Source organism: Microtus pennsylvanicus, chromosome 8, assembly GCF_037038515.1.
Source record: "Microtus pennsylvanicus isolate mMicPen1 chromosome 8, mMicPen1.hap1, whole genome shotgun sequence".
Lineage (NCBI taxonomy): Eukaryota > Metazoa > Chordata > Mammalia > Rodentia > Cricetidae > Microtus > Microtus pennsylvanicus.
In genome coordinates this window covers 56,448,370-56,473,766 of record NC_134586.1, presented here as the reverse complement: position 1 = coordinate 56,473,766, position 25,397 = coordinate 56,448,370, and the positions used below count along the sequence as shown (strand labels likewise).

Sequence of the window (25,397 nt, the reverse complement as noted above, 5' to 3'; positions counted from 1 at the left end):
AGCTCTTGTAGACCAGGCTAGCCTCAAACTCACAGAGATTCACCTGCCTCTGCCTCCCGAGTGCTGGGATTAAAGGCATGCACCACCACTGCTCAGCTAACAGAATTATTATAATAGAATCATGAAACATTTTCAGCAGGAAGAGCATGTTGCTGTAATTTTCCCAGTCACATATAGAGAAGGAATGTATCATAAAGTTAAGGTTTGTATGGCTGCTGTCCCATAGCTCATGCTATGCCCTTGTACTTAGAGACCCATAAATCCCTCAGAGAAGAGGGATGTGTTTACTACACATGAACATGTTACATGTTTCAGAACTGGGTGGATGCGTGGTGAAAACCTTGAACTGTGTCTTTTGAGCCCATTGTTATTAGCATTGACTGATACTTAGAAGCGGGGTGCAGTTGTATCATAGTTCAACACATCTCTGCATCCTGTTTTGACTACAGTCAGGACAGTGTCCACCTTCCCAAATACTGTCACTGCTCTCTGTGTGTAACCTCAGTTTATGGGGAACCTCCTTCAGCCAATGGCCTTTGAGATGCTGGACCAGGCTGAGGCAAGGCTTTGGGGTATCAAAAAGCCACGGTCCCGCCCACTCACCCCTCTCTTCCCGTGCTCCACACATGGATATTGGACCCCATTCCTGTTCCATGAATTTTCCCTTTTAATAAAGAAAAACCTTAATAGACCCTATTTGGAGCTAGTGTGGGATTATGTGATTCGCGTTTCCCCCATTTGACACATTCAGTCCTTCAGACTCCTTTAAAATGGTCAAGCAGTTGTGGGCTACAGTCATGCTGCGGTGCTACAAGGCACGAATGTCATGACCCTGTGCCAATGTGCCTTCTGTTCTGCATCTAACTTCTGTCCAGCCCCACATTCTTTCTGGCCTTGACTGACCACCATTCTTCTCGCTACTGTTGTGTAATCAACTTCATTTCCCACACTGACTGAGAACAGACAGTATTTGTCTGAAAGTGACAATGTGCATCTCAGTGAAGAAAAGCTTATCTTTCCACAGTAATAGCATCAGCAACAGGACACTGTCTTCTCCAGCCACTGGCTCAGTGAAGTGGGTTTGCTCCCATGAAAAGCCCAGCAAAGATGTCAATCAAAGATGTTCATCTGTGTCCAGTCTTCAATGGGGCATGGTTGATCACTAGGACACGGGCCCATCTCTTACTCTGTGACACTGCTATATATATATGGCATGCATCTATTTTAGTACATTAGTTTAATAAAAGGTAAATATATTGATAACATCTTGATTGTATATATTATACACTGATAATATCTTGAGAGTAACTTTGGGTCTGTAAAATATAACCAATGTTTAATTCTAATACTTCCTCTACTCATATTACTTCTGAGAAAAACAGGCTCTCTGCATTTTGCCTTATTTTAAATACACGAGATTTACAGACCAAGCAATATAAACCTTACCCAACACCAAGCTTTAATTTCTTATGAATCAAAAGGGCTGAATGCTGTCATTTTCTGTGTGATGTGACTAACTTAAGGGAAAGGGTTTCGTGGGTTCTGTGAACTTACCATAATGACCATTGTCTGTGGATTTATTTTGTAATTGCTTTAAAACCACTGCAAAGCTTTTCCTCCAAAGAGACAATAAGGGAAAAAACTAGCCCTTTTTTCTGGAGTAAAGTTCAGAATACTCTGATGCCACTGTGGGCACCAAGTTGCCTTCCTCGGTACAGCACCCGGAGAGGCTACAGACTGGCATCCTACTAGTCCTCCAACACAGACAGATGGTCAGCAATCATGTCCCTCAAGCAAACATGGCTCATTTATGCAAATATCATGGATCATTAAAGGAAAGGCATATAATGATTTCTGAGCTAATTCATCAATTTAAAAAATGACTTAAAACTTTATTTTATGTGTATGTGTCACTTGCTTGATGAATTGTTGAGCCGGCCCTTGCATAGCCATATGCCCTGGGCTAAGACTACATTTTACACATTGGAAAATCTCACTCTTCTGCTTTTGCTGCTCTGAAGGCAAGGAAGCAGATCATGGGGACAGAGCACGAGTTTCTGAAATGTCACGTTTGGGTAATCCATGTCTGGGAATTTCATGTATTGGCACAGGGGTGGGGGTTCCATGCAGGCAGATTATAAAGCATGCCCAACATGGAAAATCTGTAGTAGCAAAGAAAGTAGAAAGAAGTAGCAAAGAAAATCTGCACATTCTTCATTGAGAGTCAGTAGCGAAGGCTGGACCTCAGGAGCAACTTGGTGCTGCTTTTTATGTGGTTGGGTTTGAACTGCAGTTCAATGTGGCCTGCCCTGCCTATGGTGCCATTCTGCTTGAAAAAGTAGGGACACTAGGAAGACATGGCTGCACCATGTTGAGGGCAAAACAGGCATCCGTTAGGTGTAGATGATCTATGCAGGCATCAGCTAGGTGCAGATGCTCTACGCAGGCATCAGCTAGGTGCAAATGCTCTACGCAGGCATCAGCTAGGTGCAGATGCTCTACGCAGGCATCAGCTAGGTGCAGATGCTCTACGCAGGCATCAGCTAGGTGCAGATGCTCTACGCAGGCATCAGCTAGGTGCAGATGCTCTACGCAGGCATCAGCTAGGTGCAGATGCTCTACGCAGGCATCAGCTAGGTGTAGATGCTCTACGCAGGCATCAGCTAGGTGTAGATGCTCTATGCAGGCATGCAGTGAAGCAGCTGCTGTCCAGGACTGCTGTGAATGAACAGGAGGGTTCGTGAAGACTGGCTGCTGGCTCTGAAAACAGCTAGGGATTGTCCACTGAGTTGTGCATGGACAGAATGGTGGAGTTCAGCGTAGGGTCACATCTGCAGTTAGAATATTTATAATAGCCAGTATCAAAATTCTCTCCATAAATTCAGTAGAAAGAAATATATATTTTAAGTAGAGAAACAAGAAGCCCTAGAGGAGTTCTCTGCAGTCTCCAGCCACCAACACTGGATCCTGTACAACGCTGTGGCACAACCTGATGACCCAGGGATGATTGATAAGAGAGCTTTGGTTTTCTACTAAGCACCTCTGACCTCCCTGCCAGTGTGCTGTTGGCTCGGTGACAAGAGAAGTGAGCATCTTCCCTTCATCTCTTCACAAAGATTCATGAAAGGACAAAATTTGGGGAAAATCTAAAAACCAAGTAGAGACAGTAGGACAGGATGGGGTTCAGTTGTCCAAAACTTTATTCAAACAAAATTATATTTGGGAATTTCTATTATCTTAAAATTTTGTAAGGAATATTTATTTAATGAATAGAACACAGAACATATTAATGGACGTAAGTATCACCTCCTTTAGAATCATGTTCACTGTCTATTAATCAGTGTCCTGGAACCTCAACATTGCAGTGGCTCAGGACAATTCTCAGCAGGCAGAGTAAGACTAAGGGCTGACACCACTAATGTGTAATTTGTGAAATTAAACAGGGAATTCAAAGGCACTTAAGAAAATTCTAGTAGATACAGGTCAGTGAGGAGCTCTTTGTGAGATTAATTTTGGACACACAGCCCATTTCTTTTAAAAGACTTTTAGAACATCTCAATAGTCACACTACAAAAGTCAGTACATCAGCAATCATTCCATGTGAGGGGCATAGCCACCGGAAGCAAAATTAAGTTATTTGTTTAAAATATGAAATTACAGCATCACTTCCTCAAGAAGTTGCATACAAATGAGCAATTCTTGAAAAGTCTAGAATGATACAATACAACATGTGGATGACAGAGTAAATTTGGTAGTTTAGTTCAGAAAAATAAATCAAGCATGACATTAACTGGCATTCTATGAAAAAATTAAGTAATTGTAGTTTAACACCCTCATTGCCCTGCAGCACACCATCCCTGTGCCAAGGGGCTGTCAGAGCTCAGCATCCCCTCTGCAGACACTGAAAACCTCCCTGAGCCCCACTGCTCCTCCTCCCACAGCCTGCCTGGGACCCAACCACCTTCCAAGTCTGCACTGTGTGCAGAGCACTTACCCAGATGGACGTGGGAGGTGAGGACTGTGCCTGAGGAGATCTGCCCAGGCTCAGGTACAGGGAGTTTTTAATGCATCTCTGCAGTTTGTAATTTTAGTGTCTGTTGAAGGTGACAAGTTCCCGCTGGGGAGCACGGAAATGTGGCATCCCGGTGGAGCACCATGCCTGCCTGTCACGGTACTTTCTCTGTGCTGGATAACAGGCATCTGGGGAGGGCTGGGTGCAAACTTTATCTGAGCTCCCTTGACACATCTGCGGGAGGGGTCAGGTCACACCACGTAGAAAACCCAAACTTACTTATTTGCCCTGGGAACAAATGCAGTAATATGAAGTTCCAGACAAGACAGAGCCCAGACCCACAGTTAGAAGAGAGTCTCGTCATCAAGGCTGACGTCCTTCTGTTCAGAGTTAGAAGACAGCTCTTTGTAATAACTGCTCAATATGTCAGAGGTCACACGGGAGCAAAGGATGAAGGCTCTGCTGTTTCCAGAGAGGACTGGAGACTCCAGGAACTAAGCAGACACAAATAAGCAAGCACTGTAACATCTACTGTCTAAGATACCACACAAGGTACCGGGGCAGGGGTGGAGCCCTCTAACAGATGCTCAACTCATGCGGGGGGCATCCAGTTGCTGTCACAGTGGTTCCATGAGTACTTTAATGACACCACAGGCAGAGTTCAGCTGGAGAGGAGCGTGGGAGCACACTCAGTTTCCATCTGGGGTCAGTTCTGATTTAAAGAAGTAATTTGAGTTCAAACTTGCCTGCTTTGCTTGTTCCAGTATTCTTGAAGGCTGTGAAAAAGTTCTGACTAAGCCCATGGGAAAGAGAATTTTGCCCACGAGAAATAACACATTACCTAGTAAGACAGAGGCTGTTGAATAGCAGCCAAAGGCACTTCCAGTTTTTTTTTTTAAATAGAAACTTTGCTGCTGGCAGGACTCACGGGATAGATAATGAGGCTACTTGCTTCTTTCTTTCAGGGACCATGCAGGGAGGTGGTTAACTGATTATACTGTTCTTTGATCTGTTTTTGCCTGTAATTAGTATATTTGCTGGCTGAGAAATAAACTCGGGGCTGGTTGGTATTCACCAACAGACCTCCCGAATCTGTCCTGTGTTTTCTGTCTTGATTTTTTTCAATCTGCCATTTCCTCAACCTCGTGCCTCCTTCCTGATACCCCACCTGACTTTGATGGCGCAGGCTCCGACAGAGGAGGAAGCCCACAGATGGAGAGCACCGGAAAACGTGCATCCAACGCTCCTACTCTGTCCCGAGTACACTGGGCTTCTGTCCTATTCTCTCGCCACCCACTTGTCATCTTGTTCTCTGAAGTCTTCTGGGGCTGGAGTGGCAGAGGGCTTGGCCTGGCAGATGATGTGGCCCTTGTCTCCCCTACTTTATGAAAGCTACTGTTCTCTAGAAGACTCCTCATGGAGAGGGGAAGAGATACAGACACACATTCCAGACACACCGTAAACTTGTGTGAGTTCGCCTTATTGACTTTTCATTTCTCTGAGTTTTTAAATGCAGATTTTTATTTTATGAGTGTTTTGCCTGCATGTATGGAAGTGCATCGCATGCTCATTTGGTGTCCAATGAGGTCTAAACCAGGTAGTGGATCCTCTGGAACTGGAGCCATGAATGTTTAAGATCACCCAAAAGTGTGCTAGGAACCAAACTTGGGTTCCCCAAAAGAGCATCCAGTGCTCCCAACTGCTGAAATTTATCTACAATCCCTGGCATCCAAACATTTTATGCTACATATTCACTGTGCATAGTATTTTGTGTTTCTATATAAATTCTGAATATTTTTCCTATTTCTGTGAGTTATGTCTTTAGAATCTTTATGGGGATTGCATTGAACCCGTGGATTGCTTTTGATAGCATAGCCATTTTCACAGTATTAATTCTGCCAGTCCAGGCGCACGCAGGATTTCTTTTTCTTCTTGCACTTTCTTTACTCGGTTGTAAAATTTTCATTGTCTTTCACTTCCTTGGTTAGGTTTACTTCAAGGTCAGTTACTTGTTTCCTTATTCATGTACTTGGGGCTCTTGTGAATGAGATTGTTTCTTTCTCAACACATTATTATGGCTGCACAGAAGAGCCCCCCCCCCCAACACTGTGCATCCTGCTACTTTGTGGAGATTTTTGTCACCAAAAAGTTCTCATATGCACATAGAGGGTCATGTTATCTTCAAATAGATTGACTTTCCCATTTGTATCCCCTATTGCATTCTCAAATCTTACTAATACTTGAAGGACTGTAGTAAATAAAAGTAGAGAAAGGGGCACCCCTTTGTCACTCTTGAATTTAGTGGAAATGCTTGTATTTCTCAATATAGTATAACGTTGACTATAGGTCTGTCAAATATAGCAATTTTTAAGTCAAGGTATGTTCATGTCTTCATGTCTCTTTACGGCTTCTATCATGAAGAGTTGTTAGACCTTCACAAAAGTCTTGTCTGATTGATTGATTGATTGATTGATCGTGATTTCTCCTTTTGAGACATATGTGCTGCACAGAGATTCCTGGGCTCCACCTCTGTAAAATAACTAAGATATCCTGAGGATATTTAATGTCTCTTAGAAACTAGGGTGTAGCCACTAGTCTGGAATTCTCTTCAATGGCCAGTGGTCCAGAATAGGGCAGGATGGATGTTAGGTCTGGCTCTGTTATGTGCTGATAGGACTGAGAACACTGTTAACCTCAGAGAACCTTTGTTACTGGCTTGTCAAACTGGGAGGGAAATGCTTACTTCCCAGGGAATTAAGGAAGTAGTAGACTGTATTTTGCACACAATGAGTGCTCCCTAAGGAAGCCAAGGGAAGACAGACCTTGTGTATTTTCACCAGAGGACACCCAGAAGGAAGCTGTGTGCTTGGCCACGACAGCTCAAACAGACATCTGTGAGTGAATGCTGATGTTGTCAAAGCAGAAAAAGCTGCAAGGAGCAAATACCAGTTACTGTGAAGAGCTATTTTCTGTCTGTGCATAAAACTACATTTACCACCATTCTCTACAGGCTGAAGTAGCCATGATGGTTCTTATCCTTGAGAATTCTATGGAAGCCAACATTTGGTTTAACCTCTTTTCCCTCCACTTGTAGAGCTGTGTTGAGTAAGAACTTGTAATAGAACCAGAGGATTCTGGTCCATGGAGGCCTGGTGTGCACCATGGCAGTCCACACCACCCACCTCAGGGATTATTCTAACAGGGCAAAGAAAACCTCTAAGTTTTAGCATACGACCTCCCCACCATCCCCAGTGAAAGGTTACCAGGCATTCGATTTCCTCATCGCCCTTTTTTCCTGTTCTTTGTGCTCAGGCACTGGAAAAATCTGTCTCACTAATTCCCTCTTTGGATCCCTGAGGCTGGGATAGAGGAACCACACCTGCTCTGTTCTCTTCCAAGCCATGAGCCTATGCAAGGTGCTCTTAACTCCTCAGAAGGTTCACGAGCAGAAAGTGAATCTCTTGTACAAACGCCCAAGACCAAGATCCCTGGGCTCCTGGGGCTCTACTGAGTACTGTATCTAGATCCCACAAATGCTGTTCAGGATGACAAGATTTGTCATTGTTGCCACAGCCCAGCAGCCGTGTACTGGGCATGGGTGTAATGGCGAATACTGCCAATTTCATAGGATCCCACATCCACTAGGAACCTGAGTTCTAGGCATGTATGTGACAAAGTTTCTTGACAGACAGGTTCTCCTCACCTACTCCAGGACGGTAAGGAATTGCCCTGATAGGATCGCGTACCTCCCACAATGCCCCGCGCCTTGCGCGTTTTGGTGACGTACAGGGCCCTCGCTGTTCCAGAGCGCAGGAAACCTGAGGGAAAGGCTGGAAAGCAATGACGTCTCTGCGCCGCCCCGAGAAGTCAGCGTCGTGGCGTGACTTGAATGGCGGAACCTGTCCTGCACTGTCCTGCGCTGTCGCATTAACTCTCCAGGTCTAAAGGCCAGAGGTTTCCGGCTCGCGCCCTGTAGGCGGTTTGTACTCGATCTCCAGAGCTCAGGTGCCGCAGCAGAGACCTGGGAAGCGACGGTGTGGGAGAGTGCGGGGTCCGCACCCACCAAGCTTTCCTCGAAAACTTGTAAAGACTTTTTTTCTTGCGTCACAAGTTCCGTGTGTGTTACAAATATATTTCAGGGAACGAAGAAAGGAATGAAAGGTGTCTTGCACGTTCCCTTTCTTCCATAAGCCTACACGCTCTCTTTGTTTGAGAACCACTGTTGTCTAGAACACGTATAAATCCTCCTGACCCGGTTTCCAGAGTACAGGGTTGACAGCCCTGTGCTACGACTCCTGCCTTTTGAATCTAACTCTTGGTTTTTCCTTACTCCTTAGCCATCTTAGAAGGCAGATGAAGAAGAGAAATTAAGGCGCTAGATTTGAGTCGGGAAGAGGTTAGTGGGTGGAGCAGGACGCTGCAGGGAATAGCGGCCCAAGGGAGTCCCCAGCTGACCTAGTGGATCCTAAGTGTCATGGAGGATATACTTAGTTAGCGATTTCACCCCTGCCTCCAGGTCCTGCTACTTCGGATTTTCTCACCTGTGGGAAATGCTTCCTGCCCAATCATGGAATATTCTAGAGTCTAGGGTGTAGGAATTCCCCTCTTACAACAAACATGCCTAGGCCAATCCTATGCAAACCTAGTTGCAGATCCGTTGTAAAAACAGATCACAAGCTTCCTTGGCATCTGCAGGCTCAGTTCTGCGCTGTATCTTGTTTGCCCCATGCCAACAAGGCTGTCTGTGGCATGAACTGTACATACCCAGTAACAAGCTAGGAAAGGCCCCATCTTAGCACCTACTACAGCGGGCACCAATGCAAATCACGAGGGTGACTGGCTAAAGGTGCTAGACTGTTTGGAAGTGCATTTAACACACCCCAAATGCTCTCTGGAATTATCCCTGGTGGCTGATTGAGTGAGTGATTGAGTACCCCACAACATGAACACAAAAACAGTCAAGCAGCTTACAACCTGAGGGGTTTTTAACCACTACCTTTTCTGTGAATACCATGTTGCTTTTTATTGGAGGAAAAGTGTACACAACGTGGCTTAGTAAAAACCATGGCTTTTCACTATGGGCCAGGACAGTGGGTTTGGCTTAAATTCCAGAGATGGAAAGTGATTGTTAGCAGGAAGAGAAGAGGAACCCCAGTGAGGCACCCATGTCCCTTTGAGGCCCTCCCTGGCTGTGACTTTGGTGCCTTATGAGTCTATGGGACTCAGCAGATCTCGCCCACATCTCACTCAGGAAACGGAATGGACCCAGAAGACAGAAAGACAGATTCCTTCCACACCTCCGTGCCTGGTCAGCTGCTGCAGTTGACAGGTGCCCTAGTTTGGTTTCTATTGTGATGAATGCATCTTGGGGAGATAAAGGTTTTTTCAGCTTATCCTTGCACATCACAGCCCATCATTGAAGAAAATTAGGCCAGAACTCAAGGCAGGGATCAAAGCAGAGGCCATGGAGGAACACTGCTTACTGCTTGCTTCTGATGGCTTGTTGTGGGTCTTGAGCCTCTCACAGGGTCCTGAATCAGCTGCCCTGCATATCAAATATTTACAAATTGTTATTATAAAGCAGCAATGAAAATAATTTTATGGTTGGGGAACACCATATGAGGAACTGTTAAAGGGTCACAGCATTAGGAAGGTTGAGAACCACTGTCCTAGTACCACCAGCCCAAGTATGGCACCATGCACATCAATAATTAATCAAGAAAATGTCCCAGAGTCTTGCTCACAAGCCAATCTGATGTCGGATTGAGGTTCTTGCTTCCTGGATGTCTCTAGCATGTGTCATGCTGATAAAAATCAACCAGCAGAACAATGCAACATGCCACTGCATACTCTAAGGGACCTTGCAGAACGCTCTGAAGAGATGCAAAGGAAATCTGCTAGTTAGCATCAGTTGTTAAGTGTAGACAGTCTAGACAGCGTCATCTGAAGGAGTCTCAATAAGAAAGGTAGCAGAGAAAGCCAGGGCAGAAAGCTGGTAGGTAGCCTTCCTCTGTGATTTCTTCTTCAGTCCCTGCCTGGGCTGCTGCAGTGGTTTCCCTCACGAATGGGCTGTAGCTTATAAACTGACACAAGCGATTTCCTCTCCACGTTGCCTTGGGCACAGCGCTTTCTCACAGCAACAGAAAAGCAGTTGTACAGGGGCGACCTGAATGATGCTGGGGGTCTCTATTTGCTTTCCACAGACAATACTGCAGCCAGAAAAGATGTCGGAAGAATTAACACTGACCTTTACCGTTGAAGGAAATATTTCCATAGAAACCCCTTTGTGATAAAAACCCACTGTAATACAGAAATGAATCTTTCAGTGTGCAATGTCAAAACTGAAAGCCAGGTGGGGCTCTGTGTGAGATGGTGGGGGTCCACATTTGTGTTTAATTTTGTTCCCTTTTTTCTGGGTCAAAATGTCCATGTGGAAGGCAATGATCAAAGTAAACACTGGAAAAATATACTGGGGGGGGGTAATAATGGCTGTGGTAAAAAGAACTTTAAATGCTCTTACCCTAGTGTGGTGTTGCAAGCCTGTGATCCTAGCCACCTGGTGATGCTGAGCCAGGAGGACTGGCAGAAGCAAGACCACTCTGGGCTACAGAATGGGCTATTGTTCCAGAACAACCATGAGCCCAACACCTTCATAGAGATGAAAGAAGATTTAAATGCAGGCAGGAAAGAAGAGAAGGTTCTTTTCAAAGACAGCAGACAGTTAAGTCACAGGTCATAGTTGCTAGAAGCCATTTCTTTTCGTCTGAAGTCTTGGTTGCATAAAATTGTAACATGCCACAGGAAAGGGAGAGAGAAGCTGCGAATAACTATTTCCAGTTCTGCTCAGCCTGCCAGTAAATCCATTTCCCTTTCCTATGTGTGGTCTAATTTATTTTGAAATGCAGAAAAACTAAAGTTATGTCTGTGCTGACCTTCGTACCAAACAGAATTTTTTTTTTTACTGGAAACATTGGCCTGCCTTCCTTCCTTCCTTCCTTCCTTCCTTCCTTCCTTCCTTCCTTCCTTCCTTCCTTCCTTCCTTCCTTCCTTCCTTCCTTCCTTCCTTCCTTCCTTCCTTGCTTTTTAAAAGAATACATGTATGAGTATTTTACCTGCATGTATGGCTATGTACCACATACACTCTTGACACCACAGAGGCCAAAAGAGGACATAGGATATCCTGGACCTGGAGTTACAGACAGTTCTTTGCTGCAACATGGGCGCTGGGAATCGAAACTGGGAAGTCTGCAAGGGCAGCTATCGCCTTAAGCACTGAGCCATCAATCCAGCTCATCATTGGTCCTTCAAGCTTGTGTTACTGTTTTTCATCCCTGTGGAGTTTTAAGAATTTCTGCCATTTTTGATTCCTCATTTTGTCCAGTAGTGGTCAGTGAAGACATAGAGTGTGATATATGTTCCTTAAAAATCTATGGAGATGTAAATTGCAGCCCCATCGAATGTTTGTCTTAGAGAAAGCTGTATCCTCTGGAAAAATGCATTTTCCTAAGTGTGCATAAAGTCCTGTCAGTTAGTGCTCTCTGGCATCTCACGTTGTTCAAAGGCTCCATGCTTTGTCTTTCACCTTTTGTCTGGTTGCCGTACATACTGTGGAGCATGTGTTTCCAGGATCTCACTGTGGTTTTCTTTGGGCTCCCTGAACCTTGTGACTTCAGTTGAGTGACCTCACACAGAGCATAGTGTAGAAGACAGCAAGAGTTTATTACAGAATACCATGAGGTATTCTCAAGGGCAACAATGAGCAAAGGCCAGAGTCCATCGTGGAGGAAATCTGTCCAGGATGCCCGTCGTTAGGCTCTACATATTGAGGCAGGCTTTATACTTTCCCAAAGTGTCTGCAACAGAATGCTTTCCTGAGGGTTCTTTTCTGTTCATAGTGCTGACATGCCCACTTGTATCTACTCTTAAGGAAGGGGATCATAGTACGTCTTTGTTCCTTAGCAGATTACTTCCTTTTAGGTAGTTGGGAATCTATCAAGATGACAGTTACTAGCTGTTCAGAAACACGCGTCTCCATGCAGGGCCAGATGTGCCTCTCGTAGCTCACTATTTTGAAATAATGATGTGTAATAGCATCTTGAAAATAATTACAGAAAGGAAGTAAAAATACATATACAAAACAGGCAACTGCACCAGCTGGAAACAACCTACATTTGCTGGGCTTCAGTGAAACCCTGATACCTTCATCATCCTTCATTTTATCTGCTCTGTGTCTATCTTTTCCTGTGTGTGTGTGTGTGTGTGTGTGTGTGTGTGTGTGTGTGCGCATGCGTGCCTGTGTGTGTTTAATTCTGTGCAGGAAAAGGTTTGCTATTCTTCCCTTCCTTAAAATTAGTGTGCTAACCAGGGCACATGCCGTGAGATTCAAAGCTGATTTTGAAAGAAAGGGTGAAGACATACGTACTGCCAAGTGCTGGAATATTCTACCTCTTACCCCCATAAACCCACGGAAATATTTCCCTTAGGTAAAGTGGATTCCTGTCGGTTGAGACAGACATTCTTTATCCTATCATCCCAACCCTGGGCTCTAACAAAACTCCCCACTGTGGTCTCTGTCTTCTGGTTTGTTTCTTAGTGGAAATTCCATGGCTTGGCAACTTAACATTCTTCAGGTTCAGTTCTGGATCTTTACAAACTGTTGATTATGATGGAGGGCTCATCCTTACTGACTTTCAGACCTGTGATCTCTGGCTAGTTACTTACTAGATGCAGCCTCAGCATCTCTAACTAGGTGGGGAGTAGCCTGACTCTTCTTCATTGTGACTTTGCTTTCATCCCTAGGTTTGATAACCAAATGCTTAAAGGTTGCTGTGTGTAGTGAATCCTCATCTTCTGCTGATGCTGAACCTCATCCCGAGCCTCATCATTATACAGCTTGGGTTGGAGAAGACTAGGGGTGTGAGGAAATGACAAACAGACAGACAGACAGACAGAAAGACACACACACACACACAAATTCAGAAAAGCTGGGTCTAGGTGGATTGAGATCTCTGATGGAGAAGCCACCGCACCCCAGAAGCTCAGTGTGTTTTTTTATATTTAGTTGAACAAGGAAGTGGTGTTATTGCAGACATAAAGATGCAAGTTATTTCATACAGTGCAACAAGGAGTCAATTGTAGCTAATCACAGCAGAAGTGGTCTCTGGAGGGGAGCAGTCTTATCTCAGGGACAGACATTTTCTGCACACACAACATTCCTACTTGGTTCAGAGGAAGGCTGTGCCGTCCCACTGTGCCTCAGAGAAGGTTTTGCTCCTACCATGGGTCTCAGGCATTGGACCTTGACACAGACAAGCCAAGGTCAAATAATACACATTCGCTTAAACCTCCAGATTTGCCCCTCTTCCTCTAACTTTTCATATTATTTCTTTTTAAATTTACTTATAAATGCCACTCACAACTTGAGTCCTGAAACTGAGGCACACAGAACAACACTACATGGGAACTAGGTGCTCCATGTGAGGACCCACTCAGGGAGAGGCTGCCTGTTAACACTGTAGGGAGAGATCCTTAGAGCCGTAAGCACCAGGAGTCTCTGCCCCAGATCAGACTCATCAAAACGTATGAAATGGTTTGGGACTGATCACATCCAAGTTCAAAATACGCCAAGTTAGAACTGTCTATTTGGTGTAAACTTTCTGATCCGTCCAGCGGCTGTGGCAAGGGAATTCAGATAGTTTGTGCTCAGCTCTCCCCAGGTGGCTGTTATCCATGATGCAGGGAGTGAGGTAGACAGGAAGGGAAGATGATGCACTGGGATGCCACATTTCTGTGTTCCCCAGTGGGAATACAACAGACACTAAACTTAAAACTAGAGACGTGCATTAAAACCCCCTCTACCTAAGCCTGTACAGATCTCCTCAGGCAGAGTCCTCCCCGTCGTGTCCATCTGGGTAAGTGCTCTGCACACAGTGCAGGCTCAGAAGGTGGTCGGGTCCCAGGTAGGCGGTGGGAGGAGGAGAAGTGGGGCTCAGGGAGGTTTTCAGTATCTTCAGAGGAGACGCTGAGCTCAGCCCCTCGGTACAGGGACTGTGTTCTGCATGGGTAAAGGGTGCGTTTTTTCTTAGGATATTCATTTCCTTAAGCTCCTAAAATGCATCAGTTTTGCATAGGGAATATCAACAGATCACTCTGGTTTTCATTTATTATTTCTAAAGTAAAGGACTTTGTGCATTAGCACTGAACTTGCACTGTATTTTTCTAATTTATCCTTTCCTATACACGTTCTCATGTGATTAAGCAAAGCTTAAACCCACAGCTTAATGCAGTGCCCTTGACTCTGTATCTGTCTGGAACTGTTATTTGATGACACTACTTTTGTGGTTTGAATAATTAGGAGATTTGAATCTTTACAAGGAAATAAGGTTGTGGGTTCAAAGTGCCACACTGGGCTATGTTTACTCCCTGGTCATCTTTAGATACTAAAATATTCAGAGTTTGCTTAGTCGGGCTCTGCCCACTATGGTATCTCAGCTGAGGGTCGCGGTTGCCAGTGATGACATATCACATTCATGTCAACTTTGTGGTGGCTTCCCCTCCCCAGGTCCTAAGTGCAAGAACCCATTACTCCTGGGGCTTGGGAGAAACATTTGCAAAACACTCAGATATTGAGAATACTTGGATTTTGGTTCTTTCTCTAGACCTGGTCTCTGTTCTTAGCTCTCAGAATTCCTCAAACTGTATCTTCTCATGGAGATAGGAATAGATAAATGGAAATCTGCATCCCTTTTTTATTACAAAGGAATTACTAAAGCAGGAGGGCAAGAAATCCCAAATCCGTGTCCCATCACAGGCCCATCAGGAAGGCAAAACTCCTGCAGGACAGTTGGGGGTCTCTGTAGTAACCGCAGGTACCTGTGACAAAACTCTTGTTAGCTTTCTGTGATAAGGCTCCTCTGGGACTTCCCGTCCCTCACAGCCAATGTGCATTATTTTCTCGTGCTGTTTTGAAGATGTGTTTTGAACAGCAACAGTCTAGCTGAAAGGACAAGCCCTGAGAACAACAAAAAAGGTTTCAGCCATTCCTTAACCCAAATATTCTTCATGCTCCCGCCCCAACTCCTACATTTCCTTTGTGTCACAGCTACTCTGCACACAGGACTGACACATACTTGATGGTTTTCCTGCCAGCAGGCACTAGTAGCCTCTCCCCACTGTCTTCTGATTTTGCCAAGTAGAATTGACAAAGAATACCGTCCATAGTAACTCAGTTCTAAACTCAATAGAGACTACTGCCCATTGTAACTCAATTATAAACACAACCTACTTTCACGAAGCAGAACCAGTCCCACCCTCCACACCCCTGTGTTCATTGTACCTGAACACACAGCAAGGGATGAGGGTTATCCCAACTTGGTAAAGGTGAGTTGTGTAAAAATGACGAACACAAACACAGTTTCATAAACATAAGCATGGGCCGGTATTTCTCAGCCCTGACAGAATCCGTGTTCTTTACACATCTCAACAGCAGCACATGGGCAGGTGACTCCATGGTGCAGAGGAGGAAACAGGCATCATTCCCCCTTTCTTCTCCGTGGATGCAGTGCACCCATAGGCTATGAGCTCCCAGCGCTCTCAGTGCCATGTGCAGAGGGGTTTCCTTCTTCCATTCTACTCTCTACTTCCCTCCCGATCACAAGGCCAGGTCTTTGTCCTGAGCACCTGCCATTGTTTGAGGCCTATTTAGTGACGCCATAGATTTCAGGTTGAGCATGATTGATTGGTAAGTGCAGGATGATACAGTGTCCACATGACTTCTCAGCTCCCTGCAGTACAAGGGCCTCTAGCTCTGTTGTCCCGAGCAGCTGAAGCTCCACAGGCAACTCTAACAAGGAATACTCAGGAATCTTCTGGACAGGTTTTCTCCAGGTGTGTTTTCTGCCATCTAAGCCTTTCCTTCCTCTTCCCCAAATGTGGCCTCTTCATATGGGACCTAATTTATGAATCCATGCCATTTCCTTATGTTCCACAGCATCAAGTCTCTCTAGAGGCACCCGGATGGACCAGGATGTAAAAGGAAATGTTAGGGTGTGGTACAGTTGGATCCCAGGGACACACACGGTTGTTGCAACCTGGACATCTCGTAAGTCGTTTTGCTGATAGTGAAAAATTGTTCTCTTATCGTCTGACCTCCTATGCTGTGCTAGGTGCTTATAAGTGTGACAGGGAACAACTAGAAAGACAGGGAGGCAACAACTTTCAGCTAATTTCTGCAAAGGGTCCATAGTCACAGAATTCTTTGTATATGGAAGATGCATTAGCCCAGAATCTTCTGCATCCTTTTACACAGGCACTGGTGGGTGCGCTGTGAAGGCTGGAGCTGGCAAGCCGTTCAAGGCTGTTGCTGTGCTTCTCCTGACAAGCGCTCACAGTTACATGAAATTGTGTCGCTGTCCTTGGCCTTTTCCGCAGAAGAAGAGACTGTGAAGTTTCACCACCATACTCAGAAGGTTCTTGAGTGACTTCAAAGCAACGATCTTCTGAAGTCATGATGCCATGAATATTGCTGAAGATCCCTGGACCCTGAAAATGCCTGGGTTCCCTAAGTGATATACAGTTTTCAGGGCTTTAGTTGCTGAAGTGACCCTAAAAGTAGCACAGCCTGCACCCCATGCTACAGAGGAAGACAATACCCCACCCGGGGAGTTTGACAGTGTGATGTCTTTGTGTGCATGTCTGTCTGTCTCTCTGTCTCTGTCTCTCTCTCTGAATTCAGCTATTTATTTTATATTTATAAAAAAGACCTGCACTTCAAAAAATGGTTGGAGAGAAACGTATTTTAAAACTAATTTTTACTGCTGAGTAGTTCTCTAAGATGTATATATCCTATACTTTCTTCATCCATTCTTCCATTTTGGGAACTCACCAAGGCCAGCTGGCCTGGGTCTGAAAAAGCCTGGGATAAAACCGGACTCGCTGAACATAGCGGTCAATGAGGACTACTGAGAACTCAAGAACAATGGCAATGGGTTTTTGATCCTACTACACGTACTGGCTTTGTGGGAGCCTAGGCAGTTTGGATGCTCACCTTACTAGTCCTGGATGGAGGTGGGTGGTCCTTGGACTTCCCACAGGGCAGAGAACCCTGATTGCTCTTCGGGCTGACGAGGGAGGGGGACTTTATTGGGGGAGGAGAAGGGAAATAGGAGGCGGTGGCGGGGAGGAGGCAGAAATCTTTAATAAATAAATAAAAAACCCTAATTTTTAAGTATCCGCTAGTGAATGTATATATTTCACGTTTTTTAGATTTTAAAACTTTACTAGTGTGTACTTAATCTTCCATGAAATTTGTGTGTAAAAACATGCCTCCCCTTACGAGTGTGCAGAGGTCATAAGCTGACATCCAGGGTGAGTGCCAATGAGCATCATTATTCTTGCATCTTGAAGGTAGCTAGAGCCTCGATTACTGTTTCTCATTTTGGGGTTACCAAGGCACAAACTCAAGCCTATGGTCTGTGTGCTATAGGCTGTTATTTCACCTTATTGCTAGAACTGAACTTCTGCCCCATCCTCTTTTTTCCCTTGTCCATACTTCTCCCCAGCCCATGACTTCTTTTTGTTGAGACTGAGGTCAGGGACAAGCCCTTGTATTATAGGGAATTTTACAGTTCACAGGAGTAAAATTCAGTAGAACTTAAGACTCTCACTCTCTGGGACCGATGGCCATTGATCTTTTGAAAGACTAGCTTTTTGTGCTGATACTATAGAATTTTTGTTTTGGGAATCCCAAATTATTAAATATTTTACCAACTATCCATCTCTACCCTAAATTCTTAAATCATGTCCAGTGTTTATGAATTTTAATATTTACTCCTTTTGCTTTCAAAAATATTTCCTTGTTATTTTGAGATTATAATTATATGATTTCTCCCTTCCCTTTCCTCCTCCCAAACCCTTCCAAATAGTCCTCCTTGCTGTCTTTCATTTTCATGACTTCTTTTTTATTAATTGTTATTACATACATATATATTCTTAAATGCATGAATACAACCTGATTAGTCTGTATAATGTTACTTTTATGTACGTTTTCAGGGCTAATCATTTGGACAGCCATTTGGTGTGCTCTTCCCTGGAGAAGACTATTTCTCCTGCTCTTAGCACTCCTTAGTTTCCCATAGTTCTCTGTGTAGGGCTGAGGAGTAGACTTTCCTGTACGTTGGCATGCCTAACTATTGTTGTTCTTGTTAAACTCAAGTTTTGACAGTTATGTTGGTAAGATTTTTATTGATGTAGCATCTTAACACTACCAAGAGGCACAATCTTACAACACAGTCCCCGATCCCCTGGATTTTCAATCTTCCCACCCCTCCAAGCTATGATCCCCTGGCTCTTTAGTCTTTGCACTCCCTCTTTTTCCTGACCTCTTTGCTCTCTCCAAGCCCTCTTCTACAGTGTTCTCTGAGCCTTGATTCCAGGAGTTCTTTGGTGGATGGTTCCACTGAGACTGAGACCCACAACTCTACATGTTGATAGGTCAAGTTTTTCTGTAATGGCCTCGGTCTGTTGCACAGAGAAGTTTTCTTGATGAGACATGAGAAGTATACTTATCTGCAGATATCAGAACAAATATTTAGAACATTTTAAACATCTTTGTTTCTTGTTAATTTATTACATTACAGTACCAAATAGTATGAATAATTACAAAATTATTTCACCCTATACCCTTGATATTCAGTTGATAATACTTTACTATGCTTCTTGGGATTTTTTTTTGCAGTATTGTGTACCTCATATGTATGATAGTTCATTAAAGGGAAGGATGAGTTATTATTACAAGAAATACTCACTGAGTTTTAGCACTTACTCTGTGCTGGCTTATCTGAGGTCAGGAGAACTCCCGGGCTCCCTGAAAGAGATGGAAACTTAAGAGTCCCGTGGAGCCAATCCTTCATGACAGGGTGAAGATTTCTCATTTAACTATGACCTTAGAATGGAATGGCCCTGAATCTATTATAATTGTAGTTTTATTTACCACCCTGATTTTACATCTCAGAAGAGAAAAAAGTAAGAGTATGTTCACAATGCTATCAGATTCTTGGGTCTCTTTCCAGAGGCCGCTCGTTGTGCAGGAGATTAAAGTCATAGGCCTGTCGCAGAGTCACTTAGAATTCAAAGAAAGACCTAGATTTCAAACTTTTTGGGAAGGGAACTCTGCTCCAGCATTCTACTGTGTGGGTTATTTTTGTCTTTTCTGTCTCAGGCTGGGAAAGAGCTGATCAGTCCTGAACAGAACTGCATTAAGTTGCCTGGGGCCACATGTACAGGAACTGTACAAGAAATCCAGCAGCTGACATGCCTGTACCAGAAACACTTCCATGGTTGGTGTGTATGCAATGTCTTGCTCCATACCTAGGGTCTTCTTGGCTCAGGCACACGACTGTTCATATGTTCCAGAGGAAGTGACGAGAACTTGGCCTCAGAGTTGCACTCTGAAGAAATGGCATATGGTGGGTGGAACTTGATTCAGAGTTAATCATTTGTTCTTGAGATTTATGAACAAGATTTGGACTGGCAGTGAAGGAGCAAAATAAGGAGGGCACCGAAAGAAAGTGACCCTGTTCACGTGGACCCCACGGCACACTTTCTCTGGGAAGTTAATCTTCCGGGGTTTTTTGCAATAGTCTCCACTAAAATCCAGCAAACAGGTAGAGCTATTGTTTGTTTGACAATCAAGATGATGCAGATGAAAACCAAGAAATATGCAGCTCTGTCCCCAGAATAAACCAAAGACATGGATTGGGAGAGGAAATGTTTCTTATAACTCATGGAAATGATTAATGTACAAGAAAGATTATATTCTGAAGTAGCCCCACAATACAAATCCAGCCTTGATTGGGATGCATTAGGGCCATGGAGACAGTGAGGATGCTTAGGGGCTGTGAGCTGGAGCTGAGTTCTAATTGGATGATGCAGAATTGGGATGAACTGACTTCTTGGTCCAGCTCGATGCTGTTTGGCATTTGTGAACAAGGCAGTATTTGTGTATGGTATCTGTAAGGAATAGTTTTCTTTTTTTCCACAGATTTTGACTATTTGTTCTCTATCCACCTACAATGAATAAAGCTAACACACTCCACACTAGCACAATCCTAAAAGTCACTGTGTTCTCTGAAGTGAGTGTTGGGATCTCAGCTAATAGCATCCTTTTTCTTTTCCACCTCTGCATGCTCTTTGATGGGCACAGACCTAAGCCCATTGATCTCTTCATTGATTTCTTATCCCTAATCCAACTAACGATGCTCATCACTATGGGTCTTATAGCTGTGGACATGTTTATACCTAAGCAGAGATGGGATTGCACCACATGCCAATCCATTATCTATTTGCACAGGTTTCTGAGGGGCCTATCACTTTGTGCTACCTGCCTGCTGAATGTCCTTTGGGCCATCACACTCAGCCCTAGAAGCTCCTGTTTGGGAAAGTTCAAACATAAATCTCCCTATCATGTCTTCTGTGGCCTTCTTTTCCTCTGTATCCTCTATATGTCTCTTAGCTGTCACTTCTTAGTATCAATCACTGCCACCTTCAATTTGACCTCGGAACACTTTATGTATGTTACTCAGTCTTGCTCACTTCTACCCATGAGCTACTCCCAACAAAGTGCAGTTTCCACAGTGCTGGCCCTCAGGGAAGCCTTCCTGATCAGTCTCATGGCGCTCTCCAGCGGGTACATGCTGACTCTCCTGTGCAGGCACAAGAAGCTGTCCCAGCATCTTCACAGCAACAGCCTCTCTCTAAAAGCATCTCCAGAGCTAAGGGCCACTCGGACTATCCTGCTGCTTATGAGCTTCTTCGTGGTTTTCTACATTTTGGATATTGTTATCTTCCACTCAAGAATGAAGTTCAAGGATGGCTCAATATTCTACTGTATCCAGATTCTTGTGTCCCATAGCTATGCCACAGTCAGTCCTTTTGTGCTGATTCGTACTGAAAAGCATATAATTAACCTTTTGAGATCAATGTGTTGGAGGACAATAAATATTTGATTATTCAGTGATAGGTATGATATCTTAATATAAACAATATGCTGTCATCAGAGCTGTGAATTGTGGCATTGTGGGAACAACCTGTGCCTTAAATTAAAATATAAAGTCATCATTTTTCTGTTGAATCTGTTTACTATGTGTGGATGGCAGGTTATATAAAGAAAATTAACTGCCTCGCCCTCAGATTTTATGTGAAGTTTTTATTTTTTCATGGGTTTTTCAAGGAGACCTGTGAGGTGATTCTCACTTGACCTGAGTTAGCAAACAAAAATTTCTTTTTTTTTATTTTAAATTTATTTATTTATTAAGGATTTCTGCCTCCTCCCCGCAACCGCCTCCCATTTCCCTCCCCCTCCCCCGATCAAGTCCCTCTCCCTCATCAGCTTGAAGAGCAGTCAGGGTTCCCTTACCTGTAGGAAGCCCAAGGACCACCCACCTTCATCCAGGTCTAGTAAGGTGAGCATCCAAACTGCCTAGGCTCCCACAAAGCCAGTATGTGTAGTAGGATCAAAAACCCATTGCCATTGTTCTTGTGTTCTCAGTAGTCCTTATTGTCCGCTATGTTCAGCTAGTCTGGTTTTATCCCATGCACTCACACATGCGCACACACACAGTTAAAACTTAAAAGGAAATTTTGGACCTGGCAAAAAGTGGGTCAAAAATTTCTTTTTAAGTTTTAACTGTGTGTGTGAGAGTGTGTGAGTGCATGTGTGTGTGTGCGTGTGAGTGTGAGTGTGCGTGTCCACATGGATGCAGGTGCCCATAGAGGTCAGAGTTATCAGATACTCTGTAGCTAGAGTTATGGGCCATTGTAGGGCACGGAATGTAGGAGAAGTCAATCAAATTTGAGTCTTCTAGGAAGCAGTATTCTCTCCTGTTGAGCCATCTCTCTGGTACTGTCCAGTACTTTAAACACGTGAGAGCTTATGACAGCTCAATAATTCAGTTGCTGTAGTTGTTTATACTTTGGAAAGCTACATAACCACATGTTGTTTTGAGAATAAATTATTACATGATCAAGAAAACACATACACATAGAGAAAAAACTATATACAGACAACCATACTGTTATTGGCACAATGATGCTCATAACTGGATTAAAATAGTCATAGTCAAAGGTAGGAAAGCCACTGTCTAGAGGTGCCAGGACATGGTTTCCCAATGCTAAAGAATGTTAGTCTTGGTACACGAGGAACAGTTTCAACATCTTACCATGCCAGTGAGAGACAGGAGTCCACATCTCAGTGAATTACTAACAAAAAGTCAAATTGATAGAGACAAAAGACAGAGTACTTTTTATAGGGTCAAAACATGCATATTTAAATAATGAATTAGACATAGATAATGACTCAGCTGCAACAACAATACAAGTCAGCGAGAACTGTCAGATTCTAGTGTGTCTACATATTTGTATCTAGGACCTCTTCAGAGACACACTTCGTGCAGGGGACCGCAAACAGACACACAGCTGAACATACTCAGAGGCACGCTTCACACAGGTCAACACACTTAGACACAGTTCACATAACTTAACACACTTAGAGGCACACATCACACAACCCAACACACACTCAGAACATCCTTCACATAGATGAACACACTTACCCAAACATTTCACAAGCTGAACACACTCAGAGGCACACTTCATACAGGTGAACATACACTCAGTGAAACAATTCACACTGCTTAGCACACACTCAGAGGCACACTTCACCCAGCAAAAGTGTGAGGCACTGTCATGAACATGAACCAATTCACACCTAGAGTTGAGTGGGAAGAGAAAGACCGGAGGTCTGTTCCATGTCCTGTGTACACTTTGAGTGAGTCACAGCATTCCGACCAGCCTGCATATTACCCGACGGAATGGTGTTTAGCAAGGTGATGCAAGAGAACCTTTAAAATATCAAGAGTGTGGTTGACTAGAAAGAAACCACACAGCAGTAAGATGCATAAAACACGTGAGCAGAGGGGCCTGGTGGCTCAAGTCTGTAGCCCTGAAGCGGAAACAGGAGGGTGGTGAGAGCAAGGACAGCGTGAGAGACAAGAGTGAGTCCAGGCCAACACACAACGATACAACACCAAAAACAAAGAAAGAATATTTATTAAAAAATCCCCAAATAAACATATGGAAAATATTCAAGGGAGAGGTTTAGTATTGCTTCATGCCCCTGGGTGAAGAGCATGAAACACACAATGAGACACCACAATCACACCTCAGAGCAGCACCGACACTGACTGTCAGATGGAAAGGCAAATGCGAGGAGCTTTGTGGAAACGTATGGGAATTTCAGAGTCACACACAACTCATGGGAGCATCCAAACCCCTCATGCTAATGAAGAGAAATTAAAAAGTCTAAAATTGGTAGAGACCAATTACGTATGAAGTTAAAAATGAGCCAAGTTTGGGTCGCCTATGTGATGTGACACTCACACTCCTCTGACAGATGTGTCGTGGGAGTTTATGAGGAAAGTTTGAGCCCAGCACCCGCCCCACCACCTCAGTTTGATGTTTTCTAGGATGCAATGGAGTAAAACTAACAGACACACAAAATTCCCACCAGGGATGCCATGTTTCTCAGGGCCCCAACGGGATCTTAGTCACACACAGGCATTAGAATTGCAGGTTTCAGAGAGGCATTAAAGGCACCAGTAACCCAAGCCTGTGCAGATCTCCTCAGGCAGAAAATTCCCCTGTCATGTCCATCTGGGTAAGTGCTCTGCACACCGTGCAGACTCGGAAGGTGGTCTGGTCCCAGGCAGGCTGTAGAGGAAGAGCAGGGGGCTCAGGGAGGTTTTCAGCATCTGCAGGAGATGCTGAGCTCTGGCAGCCCCTCAGCACAGGGGACTGTGTACTGCACGAACGAGGGATTTGTAGTGAAGGATGTTTGTCTCTGTAATTTAGAATCTTCCAATTATATTGCATTAATCTTAAGCCTGTATACCTTTTTTGATTGTAAAATTTCATGTTGACCACCTGTGTCAACATTCATGTTCCATGTGTGTACTTTTAATATGTAAATAAGAAAATTGATGTTTTCTTTTTATATTTCAATTAAACCCTCTTAACATGTGTGGTTGTCATATCCCAAATATGAGTATTATAAGTGACTTCTGTAGATAGGGTAATTAAAAATAATTTCAGGATCTTTTGAAATGAGTCTATCCCCAATTTCATCTCTTAGAGAATATTGTCTCACTACAACAAAGAATATAACCAAGTTTTCTCATATATTTTTCTTTCTCAGTTCACCTTCAGAAGTTGCCAACTGGTGGTGTTGGTCTCTGCCCAGACTTTAGAAGTTAAAAAAATGTCAGCGGAGGAGACCATGGAGAAACTGCAGACAACTAACTATACAGCACAGAGAGAATATGATGATCTCTCTGGACCCTGAGGAACCAGGAACTGGTAAGTGCAGAGCTCGGGGAAAACAATCTTTATGTTCTATTAACTGAAAGAAAAATCACTTCCAATTCCTCTGCTAGGGGAAATTCATGGTCCTTCCTCTCTTCAGAGAAGCTGATGGGACAGACTATCTCATTCATTTCCTTTGCTCTTTGCATAGCTTTCATATTTTTCCAAACTGCACCTTTTTTTTCTAGAGAGATAAACTCAAACCTCCGTACTTTTACTGTTACTCACAGTGCATGTGACAAGGAGGGCAAAGCCACTTAGGGAGAAAGCCAGTCTCAGCTGTGACTGCGCTGTGGGGAGGGTCAGGACGGCAGGTTCTTCTACAGCCCATGTGAGTTTCCCAGAGCTGAGCGTGGCATCTGTGGCCAGGCTCCACAGAGTACTCTCTCTCACTCTAAAGGAAAGCTGCCCTACTTCAGTTTCTGGAGGGGTATGCAAACACTTAGTGAACATTCTGGCTGAAGGCTTTAGTCCTGGGAAGACCTGTAATCATTTTAATTACAAAAACAAATGTGAAGGCTAATTTCAGCAGTTTGCAGAAATAGCTGTCATCTCTTAGTGATTTTGCTCATCCTATTACTGATGTTGATTTACTTCATGGCCTCTCTGAACACAGAGCTGACATCTGCTTCATGATGGTTTGCCTCTCCTGGTACACAAACCATCTCTCTAGTAGAGCTCCAACATTGCAGGTCAAACTGTGCAACACACAGAGGATACTGGCCTCATCTCCTCCTAAGCCCACGTGTAGGAGGCAGGAGCAGTTTCCCTTTCCAGACCACCCCATGCATTTTGTATTGTCTCACAGCAGGGGTGAGAACAATGACCACATGCTAAGGGTGCATTGCTGGATTTTGATCATAGTGTAAAGCTGAGAGTGTGTTAATTAAATGAAAACCTGAAGTCAGGAGGTGGAACCAGTGGCTAGCTGATAAGAATTAGCCATAGAGGGCAAAAAGGAGAGCACTGG

At 44.0% G+C, this 25,397-nt stretch overlaps 1 protein-coding gene across 1 annotated transcript; it reads left to right on the top strand.

The window, feature by feature from the left end:
• The first annotated feature begins 20,082 nt into the window (after window positions 1-20,082).
• LOC142855534 (vomeronasal type-1 receptor 44-like) lies at window positions 20,083-21,015 on the top strand. The gene has a single exon (XM_075982011.1). It carries the CDS (start codon window positions 20,083-20,085, stop codon window positions 21,013-21,015), a length of 933 nt encoding a protein of 310 aa, XP_075838126.1.
• The last annotated feature ends 4,382 nt before the right edge of the window (window positions 21,016-25,397 follow it).